We start from the raw sequence: 27110 nt of genomic DNA on the forward strand, positions 1-27110 counted from the left end.
GCTTGTCCTGGAGGGTAGAAGTGGCGGGGGGCGGGGGGGGGGGGGTTGGGTGATTAATTGCGGAAAAGGATACATATATAATACTTTAAACAATAAAAAAAGGAAAAAATGATTTAAAAATGGAAAAAAAGACAGGTATAGTTCTATGAGATCATGTGGAATTGAACTACAAGCCTTCTGAATAGCAGTTATGCATAGCATCTGCAGTAGACAATAGCAAATCCTTAGTGGATAAATTTATCCTTTCATTCTATAGAGTAGCAGCCAATTCTGTTGGGTCCAAAAGCAATAAGTCAATCAGTTAAGTTTTCAAATTATTTGTTTGTTTAGACATCTATTTGTTGTTCCACCCATGCATTCATTGGTTGCTTTTTGTATATAACCTTACTGGAGATTGAACCCACAACCTTGGTGTATATGGATGATGCTCTAATCAACTGATCTACCTGACTTGGGTAAATCAGTTAGTTTTAGAGTTGGAGGGATGGATGGAACATAAGATAAATTATAAGCATACAGATCATGAGACAGAGCCCTTGATGTCTGCCTAAAACCAGAATTGGGTAAAATAAGATTTAGACCTTACACAGTCGCATTTAAATCCTATTCTAATAAAAACTGAAAGAATTTTCAACTAATGGGGGTTCTAAGTGAAAAGAATTTAGAGCATTAAAACCAAAACCAAAAAACAGTCCCCTTTATATTGTCAAAAATATAGGTTGCAACTATCTCTTGCTTTGATCACTTCAATAGCTTCCTAATTATTGCTTCCTATTTCTCTCATCTATCTTTATCTTTTACCAAGTAGAATATCCTTTTTTCCTACATTGATATAGTTTTTTAAAGGAAAAAATTTATTCACAAAACCATCCTATATAACAGAAGGGTAATATGCAAATTGACCTCAATGGCGGAACAACCGGTTGCTATGACGTGCACTGACCACCAGGGGGCAGACACTCAGCGCAGGAGCTTCACCTGGTGGTCAGTGTGCTTCCACAGGAGGAGCGCTATTCAGCCAGAAGACGGCTCACAGCTGGCTAGCGCAGTGGTGGTGGCAGAAGCCTCTCCTGCCTCCACGGCAGCATTAAGGATGTCTGGCGGGGAGCAGGCATGAACCATTAGTTGGACATCCCCTGAGGGCTACTAGGCTGCCAGAGGGATGTCTGACTGCCAGCTTAGGCCCACTCCCCTGGGAAGTGGGCCTAAGTGGTCAGTTGGACATACCCCGAGGGGTCCTGGATTGCGAAAGGGCGCAGGCCAGGCTGAGAGACACCCCCACGAGTGCACGAATTTTCATGCACCAGGCCTATAGTCTATCTGTATAAAAGGCTAATATGCTAAGTGTCCTTCCCTCTGTCTGGGTAATGATGTCAAGTAGCAGCACCTGGCTTCCTCTCCCTAGCGATGAATAGCCTCCTTGGAGTTTCTTCAGCCCAGGAAAACGACTTGCTTCATAGCCAGGTGGAAACACTTTACACTGTAACCGAATGTCATGAAGCATTTTCCTGTGCCTCATCTGATTTGATCCTCACAGAAGTCCTGGAGTAGATAGATAGGAGACTCAGTGGAATCCTATATTCTCTCATTAGCCAGAAAACGGAGATTTAGAAAGCTTAGAAAATTGACCCGACTGAAAAGAAGTAAGAAGTGGTGGACCTTGAAAATAACTTCTGGTTTTCTCACTGCGCAGAATATTGAGTGAAACACTGCTACAGTTAAAATATTTTACCCTTTTTTCTCCCTGCATGATCTACAATAATAATGTGCGTCGTGTTGATATTTACTGCTGTGTTGCTGACAATTACCTGAAAGAGAAGTTGGGGTGTTTCACTGGGCTGGAAAAAGTTTAGCTAAATCAGAAAGCCAGTCTGATCTATATCTATAAAAGGCTAAGTTGACTGGCACATGTGTGATACACATAAAGCTCTTGCTGGCACTAATTGCACGCGTATGTTTCCATCTGTCATTGTCGATCATGAATTTGGTTAACACTTCTATTATAGAGAAAGGGCGAATAGGGATATTAAAATATTGCTTCTAATTAATTTCCTTTCAATATGCACGAATTCGTGCACCGGGCCACTAGTCTATATCCTATCTAATAAAAGAGAAACATGGTAATTAGCCGTACCTCCGTTACCCTTCCCATTGGCTAATCAGGGCGATATGCAAATTAACTGCCAACTAAGATGGCGGTTAACCACTAACAAAGATGGCGGCTAATTTGCATACTGAAGGCAGGGTAGGACAGGGCAAGCCGCCATCCAGGCCCCCATGTGCCATCGGGGCGGGGGCTGGGGCTGGGGCTAAGGCAAGTGGTGCTGATCACTACACCGGAGCCCTCCCCTGCCCACCGAAGACACAGGGCCCACTCCCGTGTGTGATCTGGGAGGGTGGGCGGGGGCTGGGGCCAAGGCAAGTGGTGCCGATTGCTTCGCCCGCCTACCAGAGACAGGGGGCCCACTCCCGTGTGTATCGGCGGGGGTGGGCGGGGGCTGGGCCAAGGTAAGCGGTGGCGATTGCTTCGCCCACCTACGAGAGACACAGGGGCCCACTCTCGTGTGCGATTGGCGGGCCGGCGGGGGTTGGGGCCAAGGCAAGTGGTGCCGATCGCTTCCCCCGCCTACCAGAGACATGGGGCCCACTCCATGTGTGATCTGGGGGGTGGGTGGGGGCTGGGGCCAAGGCAAGCGGTGCTGATTGCTTCGCCTGCCTACCAGAGACACGGGGCCCACTCCTGTGTGTGATCCGGGAGGGTGGGTGGGGGCTGGGGCCACGGCAAGCAGTGCCGATTGCTTAGCCCGCCTACCAGAGACACGGGGCCCACTCCCATGTGTGATCTGGTGGGTGGGTGAGGGCTGGGGCCAAGGCAAGCGGTGGCGATCGCTTCGACCGCCTACCAGAGACCGGGGGCCCACTTCTGTGTGCAACCCGGGCGTGGGCGGGGGATCAGCGGCATTGCTTGCCTTAGCATGAGCCCCGCCCGCAGGGAGCCATCCAGCCCAGGGCCAGGAAGGCAGGAGGCAACCCTGGAGCGCTGAAGCCACCCGGCTCTCCCAGCTGTCCGTGCTTCATGAATCCCAATTTTCCGTGGAGGTGACGGCTGCAGGACGCAGAGCGGGAGACAGGGGAGCAGGCCAAGAGTGGCTCTGGCTCTGGCTGGATGGAAGGCACCGGCGTGGAGGAGATCTCCCCAATGGGCAGCGACTCCCCCTGCCGCCGGGGAGATCTCCTCTGCGCCAGTGCCCTCTGTCCAGCCCGAGCCGCACTCAGCCTGCTCCCCTGTCTCCTGCTCTGCATCCTGCAGCTGCTGCCTCTAGGGAAACTTGCGATTCATGAAGCGAGGGCGGTGGGGAGGAGGAGGCACCTAAGAAGTCCCCAGCCACTGGCGCCAGGAGCTGGGAACTTTGTGCTGGGGCGCTCCTGGAGGGGCCGTGGCAGAGGGGAGCTGGGACTCTGGCCACCACTACCGCCGCCCCCCAGCTGGCTCTGGGCACTTGGCGCGCTGGCTACTGCTGCTGCTTTGGCTGCTGGAAGCTCTGCTGCTGCTTGGGGTCCAGGCGCAGGAGGCTGGCCAGGGGCCTGGGCCAGGTCAGCAGCCCCCGCCGCCGCCTCAGCAGCAATAGAGTGGGCAGCAATACAATGGTGAGCAGCTCAGCAGCAACACAGGGGGCAGCAATACAATGGTGAGTGGTGCCTGAGCCCCGCCCGCACGCCCGGACACAGGGCCCTCTGAGAGAGAGAGAGAGAAAGTGAGAGAGAGAGAGAGAGAGAGAGAGAGAGAGAGAGAGAGAGAGAGAGAGAGAGGCGGATTTGGCACCCCGCATCTCTCCCTGATCAACCACTGTGATTCAGGCCAGCGAGGGCTGCCTTCAGGCTGCAGCTCCAGGTCCGTCATCCCCACCCCAGGCCCTAGAGCACAGTGCTGGGCAGAGGCACCCAGTGGTTCGGGAATGCAGCGCAGCGAGGGGCCTGCACAAGGTGGGGGGTGCTGTGTTTACACCACCAAGTTCCCCACTTCTGCCCTGGCCCACATCCCGCCTCCTTCCCCTCAGAGGCCCAGCTCCTGCCTACATGCTTGCTGGGCAGGCCCAACTGCACCAGAGAGTGAGCTATGGCAATCAGGATGGCCACTTCCTGGGATAGGATGGCCAGACCACAGGGATTCATGAGGGCGATGAGGCCCATGGAGCATACACAGCCCTCCGGCAGTGGGGGTGGCCAGCCAAGCCGAGTCTGGCTACAGTGGGGTCAGTGGGAGCCCGAGGCCACTCCAATCCCCACAGGTCCTGGGCAGAGGGTGGCTCAGTGGAGAGTGGTATCTCCATGCATGGTGCGCAGGGGTGGCTGTGAGCTGCTGCAACCCCACCCCACGCTTCAGGGAGGGGGAGAAAGCTCGCAGCCACCAGCACCCTAGGCTGCACTGCCAGGCCTGTGCCTCAGCCTGCCAGGTTGGCAGGGTCCAGAGAAGGTGAGCTGTTCCCTTCCCCCAGTGGTAGAACAGGGAAGAGAGCGGTGGGTGCAGGGAGGGGACCTCAGCTGGGATCCTCCTGGTGTGGACCTGGGCAAGGGTCGATGCAGAAGTACCAGGGCACAGTTGCTTCGGTATCTCGGTGAAGTTTGCAACTGACCCAAGGAGGAAACCTGAGAGGGGAAAGCCGGGAGGCATGAATTGCCAGCACTGTAGCCACTTGAAAACAGCTCCACTTGGAATGTCAGGTGGTTTTATGTTCAGCTGAGAAGTAACGGGCCTGAACTCCACCGTTGCTGGGGTCCTGTTAGTCCAAGGCCCAAGCGTCCACCACGACAAGGAGAGAACAGAGCGTGGGGCCCGGAGGAAGGGAGGATAATTGAAGAAAACCATGTCTAGACTTTCCCCAGCCCTCTCCTTTCTGCTGCCTACAAGAGCCCCAGGCCCAGCCACAGTTCTGTGTCCACCTTATAGTCCCCTATTCTCCAATCACAGAGGAAAGAAATAAGGAAGGAGTCTGTGATGCCTTCAGAAAGTATCTATATGCCTAATGGGCCAGTTACCTTTCACAGGGAGGCCAGACTGCAGCTTAGGCCTGCTCCTCACAGGGACATCAGTAGGACACCCTGTGAGGGCTCCCGGACCGTTAGAGGGGGCAGGCTGGGCTGAGGGATGCCCCTCGATTGCACAAATTTTTGTGCACCGGGCCACTAGTCTACACTAAGAAAAGAGAAACATGGTAATTGGCGTACGACCGCTACCCTTCCCATTGGCTAATCCCCCTGTCACTCACAGAGTAGGGCTGAGATATGCAAATTAACTGGCAGCCAAGATGGCGGCCGGCAGCCAGGCAGCTGAGGCGAACAGGGAGGCTTGCTTGCTTCAGTGACGGAGGACTCCAACGTTCCCCGCCTGACTTGCCAGCCTCTCAGCTGCAACTCTAAGCACCTATGCTGCGAATATAGAAGCTAAAAAAACCCAGAAACCTGCTTTACTCAGCGGGGCTTCAGCCAGCTGGACCACAACATTGTATCAAATACAGACGGTAAACAAAGGCCAGAAACCTGTTTTCAGCAGCTGAGGCCTCAGACCTAAAGCTGGCCCAGAATAAAAAAAGAAAAAAAGGAGCAGTTGGGAGCTTCAGTCCCAGCCTGAAAACAGCCCTCAGCCCCTCACCCATGCTGGCCAGGCACCCCAGTGGGGACCCCCACCCTGAAGGGTGTGTGACCAGCTGCAAACAGCCATCATCCCCTCACCCATGCTGGCCAGGCACCCCAGTGGGGACCCCCACCCTGATCCGTGACACCCTTCAGGGCAAACTAGCCAGCCCCACCCATGCACCAGGCCTCTACCCTATATAGTAAAAGGGTAATATGCCTCCCAGCACCAGGATCAGCGGAGCCGCGAAGCCTCCCGGCACCGGGGTCAGCGTGACAGGGGGAAGCGCCCAAATCCCTTGATCGCCCTGTGGCTCTGTGTGTGACAGGGGGCGAGGCCCCAACCCCCCCGCTCCCCACGGGCCCTGCTCTGTGTGTGACGGGGTAGAGCCATAACCTCCCCATTGGCCCTGCCCTGAGTATGAGAGTGGCGGCGCCCCAACCACCTGATCGGCCCTGCTCTGTGGGTATTAGAGGGTGGCGCCCCAACCGCCCCCCCCCCCCCCCGGCCCTGCTCTGTGTGTGATGGGGTAGAGCCATAACCTCCCCATTGGCCCTGCCATGAGTGTGACAGTGGCGGCGCCCCAACCACCTGATCGGCCCTGCTCTGTGGGTGATAGAGAGCGGCGCACCAACCCCCTGAACAGCCCTGCTCTGTGGGTGATAGAGGGCAGCGCCCCAACCCCCTGATCCGCCCTGCCCTGAGTGTGACGGGGGGGGGGGGGTGCCCCAACTCCCCTATCGGCCCTACTCTGTGAGTGACAGGGGGGAGCTCCTCAACCTCCTGATCGGCCCTGCTCTGTGCATGACAAGGGGGAGCTCCCCAACCCCCTGATTGACCCTGCTCTGTGCATGACAGGGTATGGAGCCCCAACCTCCCTGATGGGCCCTGCTCTGTGCGTGACAGGGGGTGGCACCGCAACCTCCCAATTGACCCTGCCTTGAGTGTGACAGGGGGCGGTGCCCCAACCCCCCAATCGGCCCTACCCTGAGCGTGACTGAGGGTGGCATCGCAACCTTCCAATCTGCCCTGCTCTGTGCATGACAGGGGAAGGCGCCCCAACTCCCCAATTGGCCCTGCTCTGAGCCCGACCAAGGGCTGCACCTAGGGATTGGGCCTGCCCTCTGCCACCCGGGAGCTGGCCTAAGTCAGCAGGCTGTTATCTCCCGAGGGGTCCCAGACTGCGAGAGGGCACAGGCCGGTCTGAGGGACCCCCCCTTCCCCCGAGTGCACAAATTTTTGTGCACTGGGCCTCTAGTATATATATAAAAGCCTAAGTGACTGAACAACCAGTCGACCTGTCATTATGATGCACACTGATCACCAGGGGGCAGATGCTCAATGCAGGAGCTGCCCCCTGGTGGTCAGTGTGCTCCCACAGTGGGAGAGGAGCTCAGCTGACCAACCAATACCAGCAGCCAACCAGTTGGGCAGCAGACACTCATTCCCTCAGTAGTTCTGCAGGTACAATCTCCAGAGGACGACCCAGGGATCGACGGACCTGTGCAACTGGCATGATCCCGACAGAGCCGCCAGGCTCCTGGAAGTCGGCCTTGGGCACTGCAACTGCTTCCCCTCCCTAGACGCTCCGAAAGGAAGAAATGATATAAAAGGGGCAGCCAGGTGTCTCCCGACAAAAGGCGCCAACATTAGCGGGATGGATCTGGATCCCAGGGTGGCAAGGCATCCCACCGCCTTCCCGGAAAGCCAATTATGTCCTGGAACCCTCAATCCTCCTGAAGACAGGCAGCAGACGCGGGGCTCACGGCTGGGAACAGCCGCTGTGGCAGCAGGAGCCTCTCCTAATTGTGACTGACTGCGATGAATGGAAGTGGTAGGCAAGAGTGGCAGGCAGGAGCAACAGGCAGCATTGGACTGGAGGTTTCCAGCCAATCCCCGCAGATCAACCCGAGGAACGCCACCTGTGCACGAATTCGTGCACAGGGCCTCTAAATTATTATTAGTCTATTTCCTTTTTTTAAGTCTTTATTGTTCAGATTATTACAGCTGATCCTTTTTTCTCCCCATAGCTCCCCTTCACTCAGTTCCCACCCCAACCCATGCCCTTACCACCCCTCCATTGTCCTCATCCACAGGTGTACGAATTTTGTCCAGTCTATTCCTGCACCGCCCATACCCTCTTCCCCCCGAGAATTGTCAGTCCACTCCCTTTTTATGACCCTGATTCTATTATATTCACCAGTTTATTCTGTTCATCAAAATTTTTATTCAATTGATTTTTTTAGATTCACTTGTTGATAGATATGTATTTGTTTTTCATAATTTTTATATTTACCTTTTTCTTCTTCCTCTTTTGAAAGAATACCCTTCAGCATTTCATATAATACTGGTTTGGCAGTGATGAACTACTTTAGCTTGTTCTTATCTGAGCTCTTTATTTGACCTTCAATTCTAAATCATAGCTTTGCTGGGTAGAGTAATCTCGGTTGTAGCTTCTTGCTATTCATCACTTTGAATGCTTCTTGCCACTCCCTTCTGGCCTGCATCATTTCTCCCATCCAAGTACTAACCAGGGCCGACCCTGCTTAGCTTCCGAGATCAGACGAGATCGGGCGCGTTCAGGGTGGAATGGCCGTAGACCTGCATCATTTCTATTGAGAAATCAGCTGACAGTCGTATGGGTACTCCCTTGTAGATAACTGTTTTTCTCCTGCTGCTTTTAAGATTCTCTCTTTGTCTTTTGCTCTTAGCATTTTAATTATGATGTGTCTTGGTGTGGTCCTCTTTGGATTCCTTTTGTTTGGGGTTCTCTGCGCTTCCTGGACTTGTAAGTCTATTTCTTTCACAAGATAGGAGAAATTTTGTTATTATTTCTTCATATAGGTTTTCAATATGTTGCTCTCTCTCTTCTTCTGGCAACCCTATAATTCGGATGTTGGTACGCGTGAAGCTGTCCCAGGGGCTCCTTACACTATCTTCATATTTTTTGATTCTTTTTTCATTTTGCTTTTCTGGTTGGGTGTTTTTTGCTTCTTCGTATTTCAAATCTTTGACTTGATTCTTGGATCCTCTAGTCTGCTGTTGGATCTATGTATGTTATTCTTTTTTTTTTTTTAAATACGTAACGCTTCATGAATTTACATGTCATCCTTCCGCAGGGGCCATGCTAATTTCTGTATCGTTCCAATTTTAGTATAAGTGCTGCCAAAGCGAGCACATTCTGTATATTATTCTTTATTTCATTAGTGTATGCTTAATTTCTGATTGGTCCTTTTTCATAAGCTTGAGGATCTCACTATATTTCTCAGAGGTTTCTAGAAGATTTTTTTAAATTAAATCTTTATTGTTCAGATTATTACATTTGTTCCTCTTTTTTCCCCCATACCTCCCCTCCACCCAGTTCCCACTGCACCCTCCACCCTCACTCCCCACCCATTGTCCTTCCATAGGTGCACGATTTTTGTCCAGTCTCTTCCTGCATCCCCCTCACCCCTTTCCCCCTCAAGAATAGTCAGTCCACTCCCTTTCTATGCCCCTGATTCTATTGTAATCACCAGTTCATTCCGTTCATCAGATTATTCACTTGATTTTTAGATTTACTTCTTGATAGATGTGTATTTGTTGTTCATAATTTGTATCATTACCTTTTTCTTCATCTTCCTCTTCTTAAAGAATGCCTTTCAGCATTCCATATAATACTGGTTTGGTGGTGATGAACTCCTTTAGCTTTTCCTTATCTGTAAGGCTCTTTATCTGACCTTCAATTCTGAATGATAGCTATGCTGGATAAAGTAATCTTGGTTGTAGGTTCTTGCTACTCATTACTTTTAATATTTCTTGCCACTCCCTTCTGGCCTGCAAAGTTTCTGTTGAGAAATCAGCTGACAGTCGTATGGGTACTCCCTTGTAGGTAATTGACTTTATTTCTCTTGCTGCTTTTAAGATTCTCTCTTTGTCTTTTGCTCTTGGTATTTTAATTATGTGACTTAGTGTGGTCCTTGTTGGATTCCTTTGTTTGGGGTTCTCTGTGCTTCCAGGGCTTTTAAGTCTATTACTTTCACCAGGTAGGGGAAGTTTTCTGTCATTATTTCTTCAAATAGGTTTTCAATATCTTGCTCTCTCTCATCTTCTGGCACCCCTATAATTCTGATGTTGGTACGCTTGAAGCTGTCCCAGAGGCTCCTTACACTATCTTCATATTTTTGGATTCTTTTTTCATTTAGCTTTTCTGGTTGGGTGTTTTTTGCTTCTTCGCATTTCAAATCGTTGACTTGATTCTTGCGATCATCTAGTCTGCTCTTGGGAGTCTATGTAATATCCTCCATTTCAGTCAGTGAATGCTTAATTTCTAGTTGGTCCTTTATCATATTATCGAGGATCTCACTAGATTTGTTGAGGCTCTTACTACATTTATCAGTGGTCTCACCAGACTTTTTGAGGGTTTTACTAAGTTTATCGGCGGCTTCTAGAAAGTTCTTGGAAAACCTTAAAAGTTTGGTTTTGAACTCTATATCCAGTCATTGGCTTTCCTCCATTTCTGTCATTTGTGACCTGTTTCTTTGTCTCCGCATTTTTTGTGCTTCCCTGTGTTGAGGGAGTGGCTTTCTATGCTAGGTGTCTTATAGGGCCCAGTGGCTCAGCCTCCCCAATTACCTGAGGTGGACACTCTTGGTGCACCCCCTTGTGGGCTGTGTGCACAGTCTTGTTGTAGTTAAGCCTTGATTGTTGTAGGTATCACTGGGAGGAATTGACCAATTGGCTGTGAGAATCAGCTGTGTCTGCAGTGGGAGAACTTCTGTGCTGGAGACACCCCTCCGGGGCAAGACGTGCTTCAATGGGGCTTTGGTGCTCAATGAGTCTGCCCCCTGAGTGTGTCCCTTATGTGTCCGAGGGGTTGTAATCTGGATGGTCCCTCTGTGACCATCGGGTATACTGGCTCCTGGATCTCTAGGGAGGTGTTAATCTAGCCTTTGCCTGAGGCTACTCAGCAGGAGGTTCGCTGTGAAGGAATGCAAGTTGACCTGGGGCCTTGGGCCAGCTTCAAATTTGTTAGGTAATTTTCAGATTGTAAAAGCCTCCGTGCACAGCTTGGGCAGGGCGGGGTCCCAGGGGATCAATAGGGCGGAGCAAACAGCAATGGCTGATTGTCAGTCCTTCCCTAAGAGGCCCCGAGTCTCAGTGTCCGGGTAATCGCTGCAAACACCTCTGAGAGAAAGCTGCCCTCGAGATGCGAACGATGCCAGACAGTCTAGCCCAGGGGTGGGCAAACTTTTTGACTCGATGGCCACAATGGGTTCTTAAACTGGACTGGAAGGCCGGAACAAAAGCATGGATGGAGTGTTTGTGTGAACTAATATAAATTCAAAGTAAACATAATTACATAAAAGGGTACGGTATTTTGTTTGTTTGTTTTATTCATTTCAAACAGGGCGGATACGGCCCGCGGGCCGTAGTTTGCCCACCGCTGGTCTAGCCTCTCCCCCTATCAGTCAGGGTCCCCAGAGACTCGCCCAGAACTGGAGTTCAGAGCAGTCAGGAGTTTGAGACCCCCTTCTGATCAAAAAGCCAACCCTGTCCTCAGGCGCCAGCCTTTTCCGAGTCCGCCTCCGTACCTGTGCACTTAACTTCCACACCACATCTCCTCTGACTCCCGGTATGCTTTTCTCTTTCCTTCTAGTTGTAGAATTTCAACTCAGCCAGCCTTCCTGTGGGTCTAGATGAGGCCGGTTTTGTCTTTTAGTTGTATTCCATTTTTTTATTGCTTAAAGTATTACAAAGAGTATTACATATGTCTCCTTTTTTTTCCCCCCCGCCCTTGACAATCCTCTGGCCTCCCCGACCCCCCAGTGTCTTATGTCCATTGGTTATGCTTATATGTATGCATACAAGTCCTTCGGTTGATCTCTTGCCCACCACCCTCCTGCCCTCACATCCTCCCCGGCCTTCCTGCTGTAGTTTGACAGTCTGTTGGAGGCAGCTCTGCCTCTGTATCTATATTTGTTCATAAGTTTATAATGGTCTTTATTATCCAAATATGAGTGAGATCATGTGGTATTTTTCCTTCATTGACTGGCTTATTTCACTTAGCATAATGCTCTCCAGTTCCATCCATGCAGTTGCAAATGGTAGGAGTTCCTTCTTTTTTACAGCAGCATAGTATTCCATCATGTAGATGTACCACAGTTTTCTAATCCATTCATCTACTGATGGGCACTTAGCTATAGTGAATTGTGCTGCTATGAACATAGGGGTGCATATATCCTTTCTGACTGGTTTCTTGGGATATATTCCTAGAAGTGGGTTCACAGGGTCAAATGGGAGTTCCATTTTTAGTTTTTTGAGGAAACTCCATACTGTCTTCCATAGTGGCTGCACCAGTCTGCATTCCAACCAGCAGTGCACAAGTGTTCCTTTTTCTCCACATCCTCTCCAGCACTTGTCGTTTGTTGAATTGTTGATGATAGCCATTCTGACAGGTGTGAGATGGTACCTCATTGTTGTTTTGATTTGCATCTCTTGGATGATTAGTGACTTTGAGCATGTTTTCATATGTCTCTTGGCTTTCTGAATGTCCTCTTTTAAAAGGTGCCTATTTAGGTCCTTTGCCCATTTTTTGATTGGATTGTTTATCTTCCTTTTGTTAAGTTGTATGAGTTCCCTATAAATGTTGGAGATTAAACCCTTATCGGTGATAGCATTGGCAAATATGTTCTCCCATGTAGTGGGCTTTCTTGTTGTTTTGTTGATGGTTTCTTTTGCTGTGCAGAAACTTTTTATTTCGATGTAGTCCCATTTGTTTATTTTCTCTTTAGTTTCCAATGCCCTAGGATCTGTATCGGTGAAGAAATTGCTTCGGCATATGTCTGAGATTTTGTTGCCTTCTGATTCTTCTAGTATTTTTATGGTTTCCGTCGTATATTTAAGTCCTTTATCCATTTTGAGTTTATTTTTGTGTACGGTGTAAGTTGGTAGTCTACTTTCATTTTCTTGCATGTATGTGTCCAATTTTCCCAACACCATTTATTGAAGAGACTATCTTGACTCCATTGTATGTTCTTGCCTCCTTTGTCAAATATTAATTGAGCATATTGGTTGGGGCTGATTTCTGGGCTCTCTATTCTATTCCATTGATCTATATGTCTGTTCTTGTGCCAGTACCAGGCAGTTTTGAGAACAGTGGCTTTGTAATACAGCTTGATATCTGGTATTGAGATCCCACCGACTTTGTTCTTTCTCAGGATCACTGCAGCTATTTGGGGTCTTTTTTTTTATTCCAGATGAATTTTTAGAGTTCATTCTAGATCTGTGAAGTATGCCATTGGTATTTTAATGGGAAGTGCGTTGAATTTATAGATTGCTTTGGGTAGTATGGACGTTATAATGATGTTGATTCTACCAATCCAAGAACACGGTATGTTCTTCCATCTGTTTATGTCTTCCTCTATCTCTTTTTTCAACGTCCTGTACTTTTCTGAGTAGAGGTCTTTTACCTCTTTAGTTAAGTTTATTCTTAGGTAGCTTAATTTTTTTTTGGTGCAATGATAAATGGGATTGCTTTTTTAGTCTCTCTTTCTGTAAATTCACTATTGGTGTATAGAAATGCCTCAGATTTCTCGGGGTTAATTTTGTATCCTGCTACATTGCCAAATTCATGTATTAAGTCTAGTAGTTTTTTTATGGAGTCTCTAGGGTTTTGTATGTATAATATCTTGTGGTCTGCAAATAAGGACAGTTTTACTTTTTCTTTTCCAATTTGGATGCCTTTTATTTCTTCTTCTTGTCTAATAGCAATGGCTAATACATCCAGTACTACGTTGAACAGGAGTGGTGAGAGTGGGCATCCCTGTCCTGTTCCTGTTCTTAGGGGAAATGGTGTTAGTTTTTGTCCATTGAGTATAATGTTGGCTGTGGGGCTGTCATATATGGCTTTTATTATGTTGAGGTATGATCCTTCAATTCCCACCTTGCCGAGAGTTTTTATCAAAAATGGGTGTTGAATTTGTCAAACAATTTTTCTGCATCAATTGATATGACTATGTGGTTTTCTACTTTCAATTTGTTTATATGATGTATCAGGTTTATTGATTTGAGGATATTGTACCATCCTTGCATCCCTGGGATAAATCCTACTTGGTCTTGGTGTATGATCTTTCTGATGTACTGCTGGATCCCATTTGCTCAGATTTTGTTGAGGATTTTGGCATCTATGTTCATGAGGGATATTGGCCTGTAATTCTCTTTCATTGTGTTGTCTTTACCTGGTTTTTGTATTAGGGTGATGCTGGCTTCATGGAATGGGCTTGGAAGTGTTCCTTCCTCTTGAATTTTTGTAGCAGTCTGAGGATAGGTTTTAGTTCTTCCTTAAATGTTCGGTAAAACTCCCCTGTGAAGCCGTCTGGTCCTAGGCTTTTGTTTGCTGGAAGCGTTTTGATTACTGCTTCAATTTCTTCCATAGTTATTGGCCTATTGAGGTTTTTAGATTCTTCCTGATTGAGTTTTGGAATGTTGTATTTCTCTAGGAATATGTCCATTTCCTCCAGGTTGTCTAGTTTGTTGGAGTAGAGTTGTCCATAGTATTTTTGAACAATCATTTGTATTTCTGTGGGATCTGTTGTTATTTTGCCTCTGTCATTTCTGATTTTGTTTATTTGGGTCCTCTCTCTTTGCTTCTTGGTGAGCCTGGCTAGAGGTTTGTCAATCTAGTTTATCCTTTCAAAGAACCAGCTTACGGTTTCATTGATTTTATGTATTACTTTTTTGGTTTCTATGTCATTTATTTCTGCTCTAATCTTTATTATCTCATTCCTTCTGCTCACTCTGGGCTTTTCTTGTTGCTCTCTTTCTAATTCTTTGAGCTATAGAGTTAGATGATTTACTACCATTTTTTCTTGTTTCTTGAGATAGGCCTGAAGAGCTATAAACTTCCCTCTCAGGACTGCTTTCATTGTGTCCCAAAGGTTTTGGATTGTTCTGTTTTCATTGTCATTAGTTTCCAGGATGTTTTTAATTTCTTCTTTGATCTCATTGGTAACCCAATCAATATTTAATAACATGCTATTCAGTTTCCAAGTGTTTGAGTATTTTGAGTTATTTTTATTGTAGTTTATTTCTAATATTATGCCCTTGTGGTCTGAGAAGATGTTTGGTATGATTTCAATCTTCTTGAATTTGGGGAGACTTTGTTTGTGACCCAATATGTGGTCTATTTTTGAAGATGTCCCGTGAGCACTTGAGAAGAACGTATATTTTGTGGCTTTGGGGTGAAGTGTTCTGAAGATGTCAATTAAGTCCATCTGATCTAGTGAGCCATTTAGGATTGCTGTTTCTTTGCTGATTGTTTGTCTAGTGGATTTATCCAGTGCTGTCAGTGGTGTATTAAAGTCCCCTACTATGATTGTATTGTTGTCGATCTCTCCCCTGATATCTTCCAGGAGTTTTCTTTTGTATGTGGGTGCTCCTGCATTGGGTGCATATATGTTTATCAGTGTTATATCCTCTTGTGGTATTGATCCCTTTAGTATTATGAAGTGGCCTTCCTTATCTCTTGTTATGGCCTTCACTTTGAGGTCTATTTTGTCTGATATAAGTATTGCTACCCCAGCTTTCTTTTCATTTCCAGTTGCCTGAAAGATATCTTTCCATCCCTTCACTTTCAGTCTGTGTAAGTCCCTTCTAATGAGGTGGGTCTCTTGTAGACAGCAAATATATGGGTCATGGTTTTTTATCCATTCAGCCATTCGATGTCTTTTGATTGGAGCATTTAGTCCATTTACGTTTAAAGTTATTATTGAAAGGTACTTGTTTGTAGCCATTTCTATTTTTTTGTGGCCGTTTTCTTTCTGGGCTTTTTAGTTCTTCTTTTTACACCAGTCCCTTTAGCATTTCTTGCATTGCTGGCTTGGTGGTGATAAACTCCCTTAGCCTTTTTTTGTCTGTGAAGCTTCTTATTTCCCCTTCAATTTTGAATGATAGCCTTGCTGGATAGAGTATTCTTGGATTCAGTCCTTTGCTTTGCATCACTTTGTAAATTCCTGTCCATTCTTTTCTGGCCTGATGTGTTTCTGTTGAGAAATCATTTGATATTCTGATGGGGGATCCTTTGTAGGTAACTCTCTGTCTCTCTCTTGCAGCCTTTAAGATTCTCTCTTTGTCTTGTACATTTGCCATCGTTATTGTGACGTGTCTTGGTGTGGGTCTTTTGGGGTTCATCTTGCCTGGGACTCTTTGAACTTGTGTAACTTTTTTCTTCCCCACCTCAGGGAAGTTTTCTGATATTATTTCTTCAAATAGATTTTCTAATCCTTGCTGCTCTTCTTGTCCTTCTTGCAGCCCTATTATGCGTATCTTACTTCATTTCATGTTGTCCCAAAGCTCCCTTAGGGTCTACTCCTGCTTTTTAATTTTTTTCTCCAGTTGCTGTTCAGATTGAGCTTGTTTCTCTGCCTTATCTTCTAATTCACTAATTTGGTCCTCTGCTTCTTCTAGTCTGCTGTTGAAACCTTCTATGGTGTTTTTAATTTTAGCTATATCACTTTTCATTTCTTCCTGATTCTTGCATAGGTTGTTGATTTTCTCATCCATCCGGTGAAGGAACTGTACAACCATTATTCTGAATTCTTTTTCTGTCATGTTGCATGCTTCAGCTTCATTAATTTCCATTCTTGGTGACTCCTCATTGTCTTTCCTCTGGGTGTTGTGTCGTCTCTTCATTCTGATTATCTCCTGATGGTTCAAACGTCGAGTTGCGTGGGCCTGGGACGTGTGCAGTGGGAGCCTCCCACCGCCCTAGTGTCACTGAAGAGCTCTGATACGAAGATGTATGGTTGTTGTGGGTTGGTGGGAACCAGGCTCGCTCAGAGTCAGTGTTGTCAGCGCTCAATGTGTCCTCGTATGCGTCCTTAGAATCAGGGACCCTTTCTGCACCATGCTGAAACAGAGACCCCCCTGAAGCATGTTGAAAACCAGAGCCCCCTAGCGTGCGCCAGGAGTCAGAGTTCCCCAAGAATTCAGTATCAGAGTCTCTGTTGCTTCACACGACCTTGCCTTGAGAATCAGGGTCCTTGTGTGCCCTTCCACCAGGAATTGGAGTCACTGGCTCTTAGTATGAATGCACAGGGAATCAGGATCTCAGGCGCAGGTGATAAGAAACACAGTCAAGTCACTGGTGCTTTGTGCTGCCTCCTGCCCAGAGAATCAGGGTCCCTGGGCCTGTGCTACGCCAGACAAATTCCCGGTGCCAAGGCCTCCGAAGCCGAAGCCAGCAGTGCATGTAGGACCCGTTCCCAGTGTTCGCGTGTTTGCTACCAGCCCAGAACTCCTGAACCTGGCCCTACGTCGGATTAGTTCCAAGGTGCTCGCACACTTCCAGGGTAAAGTTCCTGGAGCGCTGAGGCCCCAGCAAGGGGTGGGTCTATCAGTTAGTTACTCTGGCACTGCCTGCAAGCCTGTGGGAAGGGGGGATGGGCTCTGTTACTCACGGATTTGCCGTGGGGATTTCTGAACTTTTGGTGTCTGCAGGTCTGTAGCTGTGGTCACAGGTCTCTGTCCCCAGTGGCTGCAGGGTTCTGGTATGCGTCTGAGATCAGACTGGGTGGTGCTGAGGCCAGGATCCTAGTCTCAAGCAACTCTGTTTCCCAAGATGGCGTGGTCACCGTGACTGTGCTGGCCGCCCAGGAGTGTCCACGCAGGGAGCGGGACTCCGTCGCCTAAGACTGCCCGGTTTAGCAGGCCCTTAGAAGACCTGCAGAATCTAACTGTCCCTAGCTCATACATAGACATGACACATGTCCACACACTCCTCTATCACTTCCTTGCGCTCTCACACTCTCTCCCTCCCTACCTTCCTGCTGGTCGCCATTTTCCGGTATCTTTTAGTTGTATTCTTGAAGTGGTTGTGTGAGGCAGCAATGTCGGTGTTTACCTATGCCGCCATCTTGGTTTTTCCTTTAGAAGATTCTTGAGTTACCTTATAACTGTGGTTCTGAACTCTATATCCAGTAGTTTGCTTCCCTCCATTAATTTTGTTTGTGACATATTTCTTTGTCTCTGCATTTTGGTTGCTTCTCTGTATTGGTAGAGTGGCTTTCTGTGCTAGGTGTCCTATAGGGCCCAGTGGCTCAGCCTCCATAATTACCTGAAGTGGAAACTCTTGGTGCACCCCTTTGTGGGCTGTGTCCAGTCTTGTTGTAGTTAAGCCTTGATTGCTGTTGGTATCACTGGGAGGAATTGAACTCCAGGCCAACTGGCTTTGAGGACCAGTTGTGTCTACAATGAGAGAACTCCTGTGCTGGAAACACCCTTATGGGCAGGATTTGCTTCAGTGGAGGTTTGGTGCTCACTGAGTCTGCTCCCTGAGTATGTCTCTTATGGATCTGAGAAGTTGTAATCTGGTGTGGTCTCACTCTGAACACTGGGTTCAGTGGCTCTTGGATCTCCAAGGAGGTGCAAAGTCAGCCACTGCTTGAGGCCACACAGCAGGAACTACAGAGAGATCTGCAGATTCCACCTCTTTGGGGTTTGGAGGGGCCGAGAAGAGGCACAGCTATGAAGCAATGCAGGCTGCTGAGGAGCGTTAGGCCTTCTTTTGGAAGCTCTGGGGTTCTTTGACCCAGCTGCAGTTTGTTAGGTTTTCGATTGCAAAAGGCCAGGCCATTCATATGCAAAAGCCTCTGCACCTAGGTTGGGTGGGGTTGTAAATTGGGTGGGGCAGGGTCTCAGGGAATCATGGGGCGGTGCCAACAGCAATGGTTGCCCATCGGCCCTGTGCCGGATAGGTCCCTGGGTCTCTGTGTAAAGTGGCCCTGTGCAGGAATGATGAATGCTGCGAGCACCTCTGAGATAAAGCCACCCTCGTGTTCCAGCCGGATGCCAGACAGTCCAGTTTCTCCCTGTATGAGTCTGGGTCCCCAGGTTCTTGCCCGGAACTGGAGTTCAGAGCAGCTGGGAGTTTGTATCTCCCTCCCAATTGAAAAAGACCACAACACACCCAGTTGCCAGCTTTTTTGCGCACCTCCGTACCTCCTCTCTTTCACACCTCCTACCAGTCTAGATGCGCTTTTCTCTTTCCCTCTAGTTGTCAAACTTCCACTCAGCCAGACATCCCATGATTATGGATGATATCCACTTTGTCTTTTAGTTATAGTTTTGATTTGGTTGTGCGAGGCAGCAAGTTCAGGTATTTACCTATGCTGCCATCATGGTTCCTCAATATTGGTCTATTTTCATTAAGTGTTTTAGTTTCCATTGAGATTTTTATATAAGCAATTATACTGTATTACAGGCCCGGTGCATGAATTCGTGCATGGGTGGGGTTCCTCACCCAGTTCTGATTGGGGCCGGCAGCCAACCTCCTGTGGCCCCTCTCCCCTAGGTGGCCGGGACGGGGTGAGGGACCACGGGAGGTTGGTTGGCTGTAAGGATGAGCCACGGGAGGTTTGCCAGCTGGCTGGTGGGAGGAGTTGTAAGAAATTGGACGGCCAGGGGGATGGGCAATAAAAGGCTGGCAGGGGGAAGGGAAAGGGGAGGAGCAATCGGGGCCCGCTGGTGGGAGAAGGGGCCGATAGGGGCCTGCCAGTGGCGGGGAGGGACCATGGGAAAATGGATTGCAGGCTGGCCGGCCGCAGAGGTTGGCTGTGGTAGTGCACTGATCACCAGGGGTCAGCACCTGCGTCGAGCATCTGCCCCCTAGTGATCAGTGCACATTATAGCGACTGGTGACAGGTCGTTCCGGTTGTAACCGTCACTTAGGCTGTTATATATAGAGAAGATAATACTATTTTTTTATACAACTTCATATTTTAGGTATTTTCCCATGTTGTATAGTCTCCATTTAAATCTATTTTATTGTTTGCATGACATTTCACCCAGGGTAAACACCTATATTTTCTAGTGTTGGAATTTAGTATTTTATAGCTTCTAGTATTTTATAATTATAACTAATGTGCTGAATATCTTATGTATTTTCCTGTCTTTATCCTACACATATCTGTAAAGTGAAAAAGTTGGACTAGCCCATCTCTAAACTCTTTCAGTTTTAAACTTCTAAAAATATATTTTCTATAATTAATAGATTAACCTTTTTGAAACACCAATGGAAATCCATCCTATCTAATAAAAGAGAAACATGGTAATTAGCGTACAACCGCAACTCTTCGCATTGGGTAAGCAGGGCGATATGCAAATTAACTGCCAGCCAAGATGGCGGCTGGCAGCCAGGCAGACTGAAACTAACATGAGGCTTGCTTGCTTCTGTGACGGAGGACTCCAACGTTCCCCTCCTGCCTTGCCGGCCTCTGAGCCTGCAGTTTAAAACATTGTAACAAATATAGAATCTAAACAAAACCCCAGAAATCTGCTTTCAGTGAGCCGGGATGTCAGAGCTGAAGTTATACATTGTTTCGATTATAGAACCCAAACAAACCAGATACCTACTTTCAGCAGCAGAGGCCTCAGAGCTGGAGCCAGAGCTAAAGCTGGCCCAGAGAAAAAAAAGAAAAGAAAAAAAGGAGCAGTTGGGAGCTTCAGTCACCCGCCAGCGTGAAAACAGCCCTCAGCCCCTCACCCAGACTGGCCAGGCACCCCAGTGGGGACCCTACCCTGAAGGGTGTGTGACCAGCTGCAAACAGCCATCATCCCCTCACCCAGGCTGGCCAGGCACCCCAGTGGGGACCCCCACCATAATCCAGGACACCCTTCAGGGCAAACCAGCCAGCCCCACCCATGCACCAGGCCTCTATCCTATATAGTAAAAGGGTAATATGCCTCCCAGCACTGGGATCAGCGGAGGCGAGAGGCCTCCCAGCACCGGGATCGGCGTGACAGGGGGCAGCGCCCAAACCCGCTAATCGCCCTGCGGCTCTGTGTGTGACAGGGGGCAGGGCCACAACCTCCCTATCCGCCCTACTCTGTTCGTGACAGGGGAAGGCGCCCCAACCTCCTGATCAGCCCTGCTCTGTGCCTGATACGGGGGAGCTCCCCAACCCCGATTGCCCTGCGGCTCTGTGTGTGACAGGCTGCGGTGCCCCAACCCCCTGATCGGCCCTGCTCTGTGTATGACAGGGTAGAGCCATAACCTCCCCATCAGCCCTGCCCTGAGTGTGAGAGTGGCGGCGCCCCAACCCCCCGATCGGCTGTGCTCTGTGTGTGACAGGGGGCGCCGCCCCAAGCCCCTGGTCCGCCCTGCTCTGTGTGTGACAGGGGGCGGTGCCCCAACTCCCTTATCGGCCCTACTCTGTGAGTGACACGGGGGAGCTCCTCAACCCCCTGATGGGCCCTGCTCTGTGCGTGACGGGGGGAGCTCCCCAATCCCCTGATCGACCCTACTCTTTGCGTGACAGGGCAAGGAGCCCCAACCCCCCTGATGGGCCCTTCTCTGTGCGTGACGGGGGCAGCGCCCCAACCCCAATTGGCCCTGCTCTGTGCGTGACAGGGGGTGGCGCCGCAACCTCCCCATCGACCCTGCCTTGAGTGTGACAGGGGGTGGCGCCCCAACTCCCCAATCGGCCCTGCTCTGAGCCTGACCAGGGGCTGCACCTAGGGATTGGGCCTGCCCTCTGCCACCCGGGAGCAGACCTAAGGCAGCAGGTCATTATCTCCCGAGGGGTCCCAGAGTGCGAAAGGGCACAGGCCGGGCTGAGGGACCCCCCCCCCCTTCCCCCGAGTGCACAAATTTTTGTGCACCGGGCCTGTAGTAGGAATATAAAATACTGAATACTACATGGGGAAGATGTTAGAGAAATTTCTTTCTTAAAAAAGGAGAGTCTAGGTTTCTACATTTAAACATAGTCCTTAAGAGGCTCTATAACTTTGCCATCAGTTTAACTTGAAAAATGAAATTAGAATTGATTTTTTCTTTATTAAGGTATTACATATGTGTCCTTATCCCCCCACTGCCCTCCCAGACCACTTCCGTTTGTGCCATCACACCCCTGGTTTCTGTGTCTAGAATTTCTTATTTCATAATCATTGAGGGAAAGTTTCAAACTTTTATTCTGGTGGTTCTCAAACTTTGGTATGCATAAGAGTAATCTGGGAAATTGTTTAAAATGCAAACGCCTAGCCCCATGGCTAGAGTCTTATTTAGAGTGTCTGGGATTGGCCTAGAAATATGCATTTAAAAAAGAAACTCCCCAGATAATTTTGACCTTGCAATAAAAAATATAACTTGATTTTTAATCCACTTGACCATTCTAAGAGATGAGCCATTAAGAATATAATGGACAATTACTGGACTTAATATACTCTGCCTGCATTTTTTTAAGTGAAACAATTCCAAAAATTGCCTAATACTACATTGTACACCTGAAACTAATAATATTGTATGTTAACAGTAACTGAAAAATTAAAAAAAAATTAAAAATCACCAAAATATTGCATAGGATGATTCCTTATTTATTCTTTCAAGTCATTCCTATAGTGTTTCTCTAAGAGGAATAAAGTTAAACAAAATTTAAACTTTGCATGAAACTCAAAATATAGTATTTAAGTATGCCAATATGGAAAAACTAAAAGCAAGCTGATACGTTCAAAATGCATCATTTAGGAAAATTTGTCTTATATTATAATTGAATGGGGACCCCTCTTTTGTGTCTTTAAAATAAAAATCAAAGAACGTTGCTTTTAAAGTGAATTTTTCTTGTACTCATTAAATGAAAAATCATTCCTAAAAGTGCAAGTCCTTCATATACTCTACAAAATAAAAATTTTCTTTTTTTGAGGAACTTAATTTTTGTGGTATTAAGTATAAAAGTTTGTTTTGTGCTACTGTATATGTAAAAGAAGAAAGAACTACTGATCTATTCAGTTAATGAAAGCCTTACCTGAGCAATTGATTCTGTTTGCAAATGAGCTCGAGATCCACATGCAATAGCCATTTGATCCTGAAGAAAAAGCAATTATATGTTTCAGTATTTAAATATCAGTAATAAAAATATTTATTTCCAAAGTGAATATTTTGAAAAGTGAATTTTTTAGAAACTAACTTTTTGAGAAAGTAACATTAAACATCATTAAAGAAGTGTATTGAGGAGTTTAGAATATGTACAGTGTCAAGAAGCCTAATGAAACTTACTAAGAGGATACTATTAAGGGCTAAAGATTACTTAGGGGCATGTATTACTTCAAAATTCATAAAAAACTTTTTCTGATTAAAAATACCATCCTATATAATAAACAGGTAATATGCAAATTAACTCACACCATAACACCATCACAAGATGGAAGTGCACACAGCAAGGGCAGGGCTGGCTGCTCTGTGCACCTGCTGCCACAGTTCTTGCAGCCCTGTGGGAAGGCAGGAGGCCCAGTGGCTGCTCAGCGAACCTGATGCTGGGGTTCCCGTGGCCGAACCACCGGGCGGGGCCAAGCTGCAGGTGTGTGGCTTCCCTGGAATTCCCTTGGCAATGCCGGGGGGCGGGTCCTGGCTGCTGCTCTGTGCGGTTTCCAGCAGGGTGACCAGTCCGGCAGGGGAGGGTAGTTGGGGGTGATCGGGCCAGGACAGGAGGGCAGCTCGTGGCTATCGGGCTGGCAGGGGAGGGCAGTTGAGGAGATTGAGCTGGCAGGGGAGGGCAGTTGGGGGCAACTGGGCCAGAAGGGGAGCAGTTAGGGGGTGATCAGGCTGGCAGGCAGAAGCAGTTACAGGCAATCATGAAAGCAGGCAGGCAAGTGGTTAGGAGCCAGCAGTCCCGGATTGTGAGAGGGCTGTCGGACATCCCCCAAGGGGTCCCAGATTGGAGAGGGTGCAGGCTGGACTGAGGGACACCCTCCCCCAGTACATGAATTTTGTGCACTAGGCCTCTAGTGTTAATATAATTATAAAGAAGAATCAGTGGTATTAGAAGGAAAAGAGTTTTCTACAAATGTGATCAACCTATTCTATATATAATAAAATCTCAATGAGCAAATGGTAGAATGACCAGTCGCTATGACACACACTGACCACCAGGGGGCAGACACTCAATGCAGGAGCTGTCTCCTGGTGGTCAGTGCACTCCCACAGTGGGAGCGCCACTTGGCTGACTGGGATGAGCGGCACTCCCACAGCAGGCCAATCCCCGCAGGCCATGACCCCCACCAGTGCACGAATCCTGTGCACCGGGCCGCTAGTCCTACATAATAAAAGCCTAATATGCAAATCGACCTAACAGCAGAAGGACCAGTGTAATGACCAGTTGCTATGATGTGCACTGACCACCAGGGGGCAGACGCTCAATGCAAGAGCTGCCCCCAGCCCTCAGGTCCCAGGCCAGCCAAGGTGGGTGCCAGCCGGGGTCCCCCCACGCCTGTCACTCCACAGATCAGCCCTGATTGCCTAGGCACCCTACTCGTGCACTGGGCCTCTAGTTTTATATAAAATCATTACATTCTGAAGAATCCAAGAATATCAACTTAAAAACTATTAGAATAAATAAATTTAAAACAATGAGTAGGTATAAAATGAATATATACCTATACGCAATATTTTAGCCTTCAGATATATAGACAATAATCAAGTTACAATGGAGGACAAAAAATGGCATTCATAACATCATTAAAAAAATCTAGAAATAAATTTTACAAGATATGTAACAAGACCTGTATAAAGGAAACATGTAAATGCTACCAAAGGAAATAAATTAATCCAACACATAAAAGAGCATACGATGATCCTGGATAAGAGGATGTGACGACAGCTTTAAAAAGTCAATGTTCCCTAAGTTTATCTTTAAATTGAAGGCCATAAAAATAGAAATACCAAAATAATTTTTCTTTAAATTAGACAAGTGGATCCGATAGTTAATGCTGAAAAATAAACAACCAAGAAGAGCCAAAAAAATTGTAAGAGTGAGGAAGGACTACTTCCAGAGGATGAAAAAATATGTTAAAAAGATACAATGATTAAAACTAAGATACTACAATGTAAATATCCACAGAACAGAATGAAGAGGCCAGTAATACACATACACAAAACACATGGGTACTTAAACTTAAAATATGATAAAGATGACACTTTCAATCAGGGGGAAAAAATATCGTGAGGCATCTTAGTGGCAATTTGAAAACAAAATTAACACATTGTATGCGTGAAACGTATTTATACGTTTTATGTATTTATACGTTCTACCAGTGTAGTAGAGCGCGGGACACGTATTAATACGTTTTTTATAGACAAGCGGTAGAATGCGGGTAACATATAAATACGTAAACTAAAGTTATCGTAATTTTACTGAACGTTGCCATTGTGCAAAAAATTAGCAAAAATGGCCCGTGCCACCTGTTAGCGTGCGATAAAAACTACCCGCAAACAATGTGTTAAAGTGGACCTGAGCCTCATACTGACTAGGATAGTAGTATTTCCAGATACATCCAATATTCAAATGTAAAATATGAATAAAAATTAAAATTTCAAGGAAGACAAAAGCACATAAAATCTAGATCAATTAATCCTATATAATAAAGAGGTAACATGCAAATTAACCATCACTCCACACACAAGATGGCCCCCCATGTGGCCACAAGATGGCCTGTAGGGGAGGGCAGTTGGGGGCGACCAGGTCTGCAGGAGAGGGCAGTTTGGGAGGACCAGGCCTGCAGGGGAGGGCAGTTGGGGGGAACAGGCTGGCAGGGGAAGGCAGTTAGTGGGGACTGGGCCTGCAGGGGAGGGAAGTTGCAGGGGGGGGGGGACCAGGCCTGCAGGGGAGGGCAGTTGTGGGTAACCAGGCCAGCAGGGTAGGGCAGTTGTGGGCGATCGGGTCAGCAGGGGAGGCAATCAGGGGCGATTGGGCCGGCAGGGGAGCAGCTAGGCGTTGATCAGGTTGGCAGGGGAGTGGTTAGGGAGTGATCAGGCTAGCAGGCAGAAGCGGTTAGGGGTAATCAGGCAGGCAGGAGAGCGGTTGGGAGCCAGGAGTCCTGGATTGTAAGAGGGATGTCTGACTGCCCGTTTAGGCCTGATCCTGTGGGATCAGGCCTAAACAGGCAGTCGGACATGCCTCAAGGGATCCCAGATTGGAGAGGGTGCAGGCTGCGCTGAGGGACACTGCACCCACTCCCAGTGCATGAATTTCGTGCACCGGGCCTCTAGTTTAATAATAAAAACATGTGTGGTAGGACCACCAAAATTCATCCACATTAAACATTAAGAGACAAATAAATTGGTGGAAAATATTTGTAATTTATATTATAGACAAAATGCTAATTTCCTAAATGCATAATGAGCTCCTACAAATTATTAAGAATGTTACTCAATAACTGAGTTGGAATACAGGCATGGCCTAGGAATAGAATTCACAAGAGGAAGTGAAAATAGCTCTTAAAAAAATGAAAAGATCCTCAATCACATTTATACTGAGAGCAATGCAAATAAAATCTTTCAGTTTTTACACTATACAGAGAGCAATCTGAAAACTGTTACCAAAATTATATACATACAATTGGACCCGGTAATCCCAAAACTAATTCTTCGATTATTCGTATTGTTTTTTTATATATATGTTTTATTGATTTTTTACAGAGAAGAAGGGAGAGGGATAGAGAGTTAGAAATATCGATGAGGCAGATCGATCAGTTGCCTCCTGCACACCAACCCAGTGGGGATGTGCCCGCAACCAAGATACATGCCCTTGACCGGACTCGAACCTGGGACCATTCAGTCCGCAGGCCGACGGTCTATTCACTGAGCCAAACCGGTTCGGCTAATTCTTCCTATTAAATAAACTTGCATATGTGTAAATTGATACTCATGCAAGATTAATCATTTCAGTACTGTTTGAAGCAGGAAACCTATATGTCAATCCAAAGGGACTAGCTAAGAAGCTGTGAAAAAATAAAGTGCTTTGATGTAAACATATGGTTCAATCTACAAAATATATTGTTAAATAGAAACAACAAAACAGTGTATAGTGCATTATAATTTGCATGTTTAAAAAGAATACAGCCCTAGCTGGTTTGGCTTAGTGGATAAAGTGTTGGCTTGTGGACTTGAAGGATCCCGGGTTCCATTCCGCTCAAGGGCACATGCCTAGATTGCGGGCTCGATCCCCAGTGGGGGTGTGTGGAAGGTAGCTGATCAATGATTCTCTCATCATTGATGTTTCTCTCTCTCTCTCTTTCTGTTCTTTCCTTTCTGAAATTGATAAAAATATTTTTTTAAAAAAGAATACGTATGCACATCTTTTAAATGGGTATACAAAAAAATGGGCAACTGGTAACTTCTGGGAGTAACTGGTGATTGAAAAATGAGTAGTTTTGCTGTATGTACCATTCGAATTTGAAACTATTCACTAAAATAAAATTTAAAAGTGCTCATTGTAAAAAATATGGCAAACTTGTAAATTTATATATATACAATAAAACTTTATTATGAAAAGTCATGCATAATGTCACTACTTAAAAACATTAGTGAACAAAGTCACTAATCATCGGAGAAATGCAAATCAAAACAACAATGAGGTACCATCTCACACCTATCAGAATGGCTATCGTCAACAAATCAACAAACGACAAGTGCTGGAGAGGATGTGGAGAAAAAGGAACACTCGTGCAC

General features: G+C 47.0%; 1 protein-coding gene and 1 non-coding gene across 5 annotated transcripts in view; both read right to left on the reverse strand.

The window, feature by feature from the left end:
* ALG5 (ALG5 dolichyl-phosphate beta-glucosyltransferase) overlaps positions 1 to 27110 on the reverse strand; it is a 123188-nt gene that overhangs the window by 36235 nt on the left and 59843 nt on the right. For all 4 annotated transcript variants that reach the window (XM_036299932.1, XM_036299931.1, XM_036299930.1 and 1 more), the window contains one exon: positions 22411 to 22470. In XM_036299932.1, coding sequence (XP_036155825.1) covers positions 22411 to 22470 — 60 coding nt within the window. The remainder of the gene's footprint in view (positions 1 to 22410; positions 22471 to 27110) is intronic.
* On the reverse strand, positions 8707 to 8810 carry LOC118652253. The gene has a single exon (XR_004966520.1). It is a non-coding gene; the product is annotated as a U6 spliceosomal RNA (small nuclear RNA).

The sequence above is a fragment of the Myotis myotis genome, unplaced genomic scaffold (genome assembly GCF_014108235.1).
Source record: "Myotis myotis isolate mMyoMyo1 unplaced genomic scaffold, mMyoMyo1.p scaffold_m19_p_3, whole genome shotgun sequence".
Taxonomy (NCBI): Eukaryota; Metazoa; Chordata; class Mammalia; order Chiroptera; family Vespertilionidae; genus Myotis; species Myotis myotis.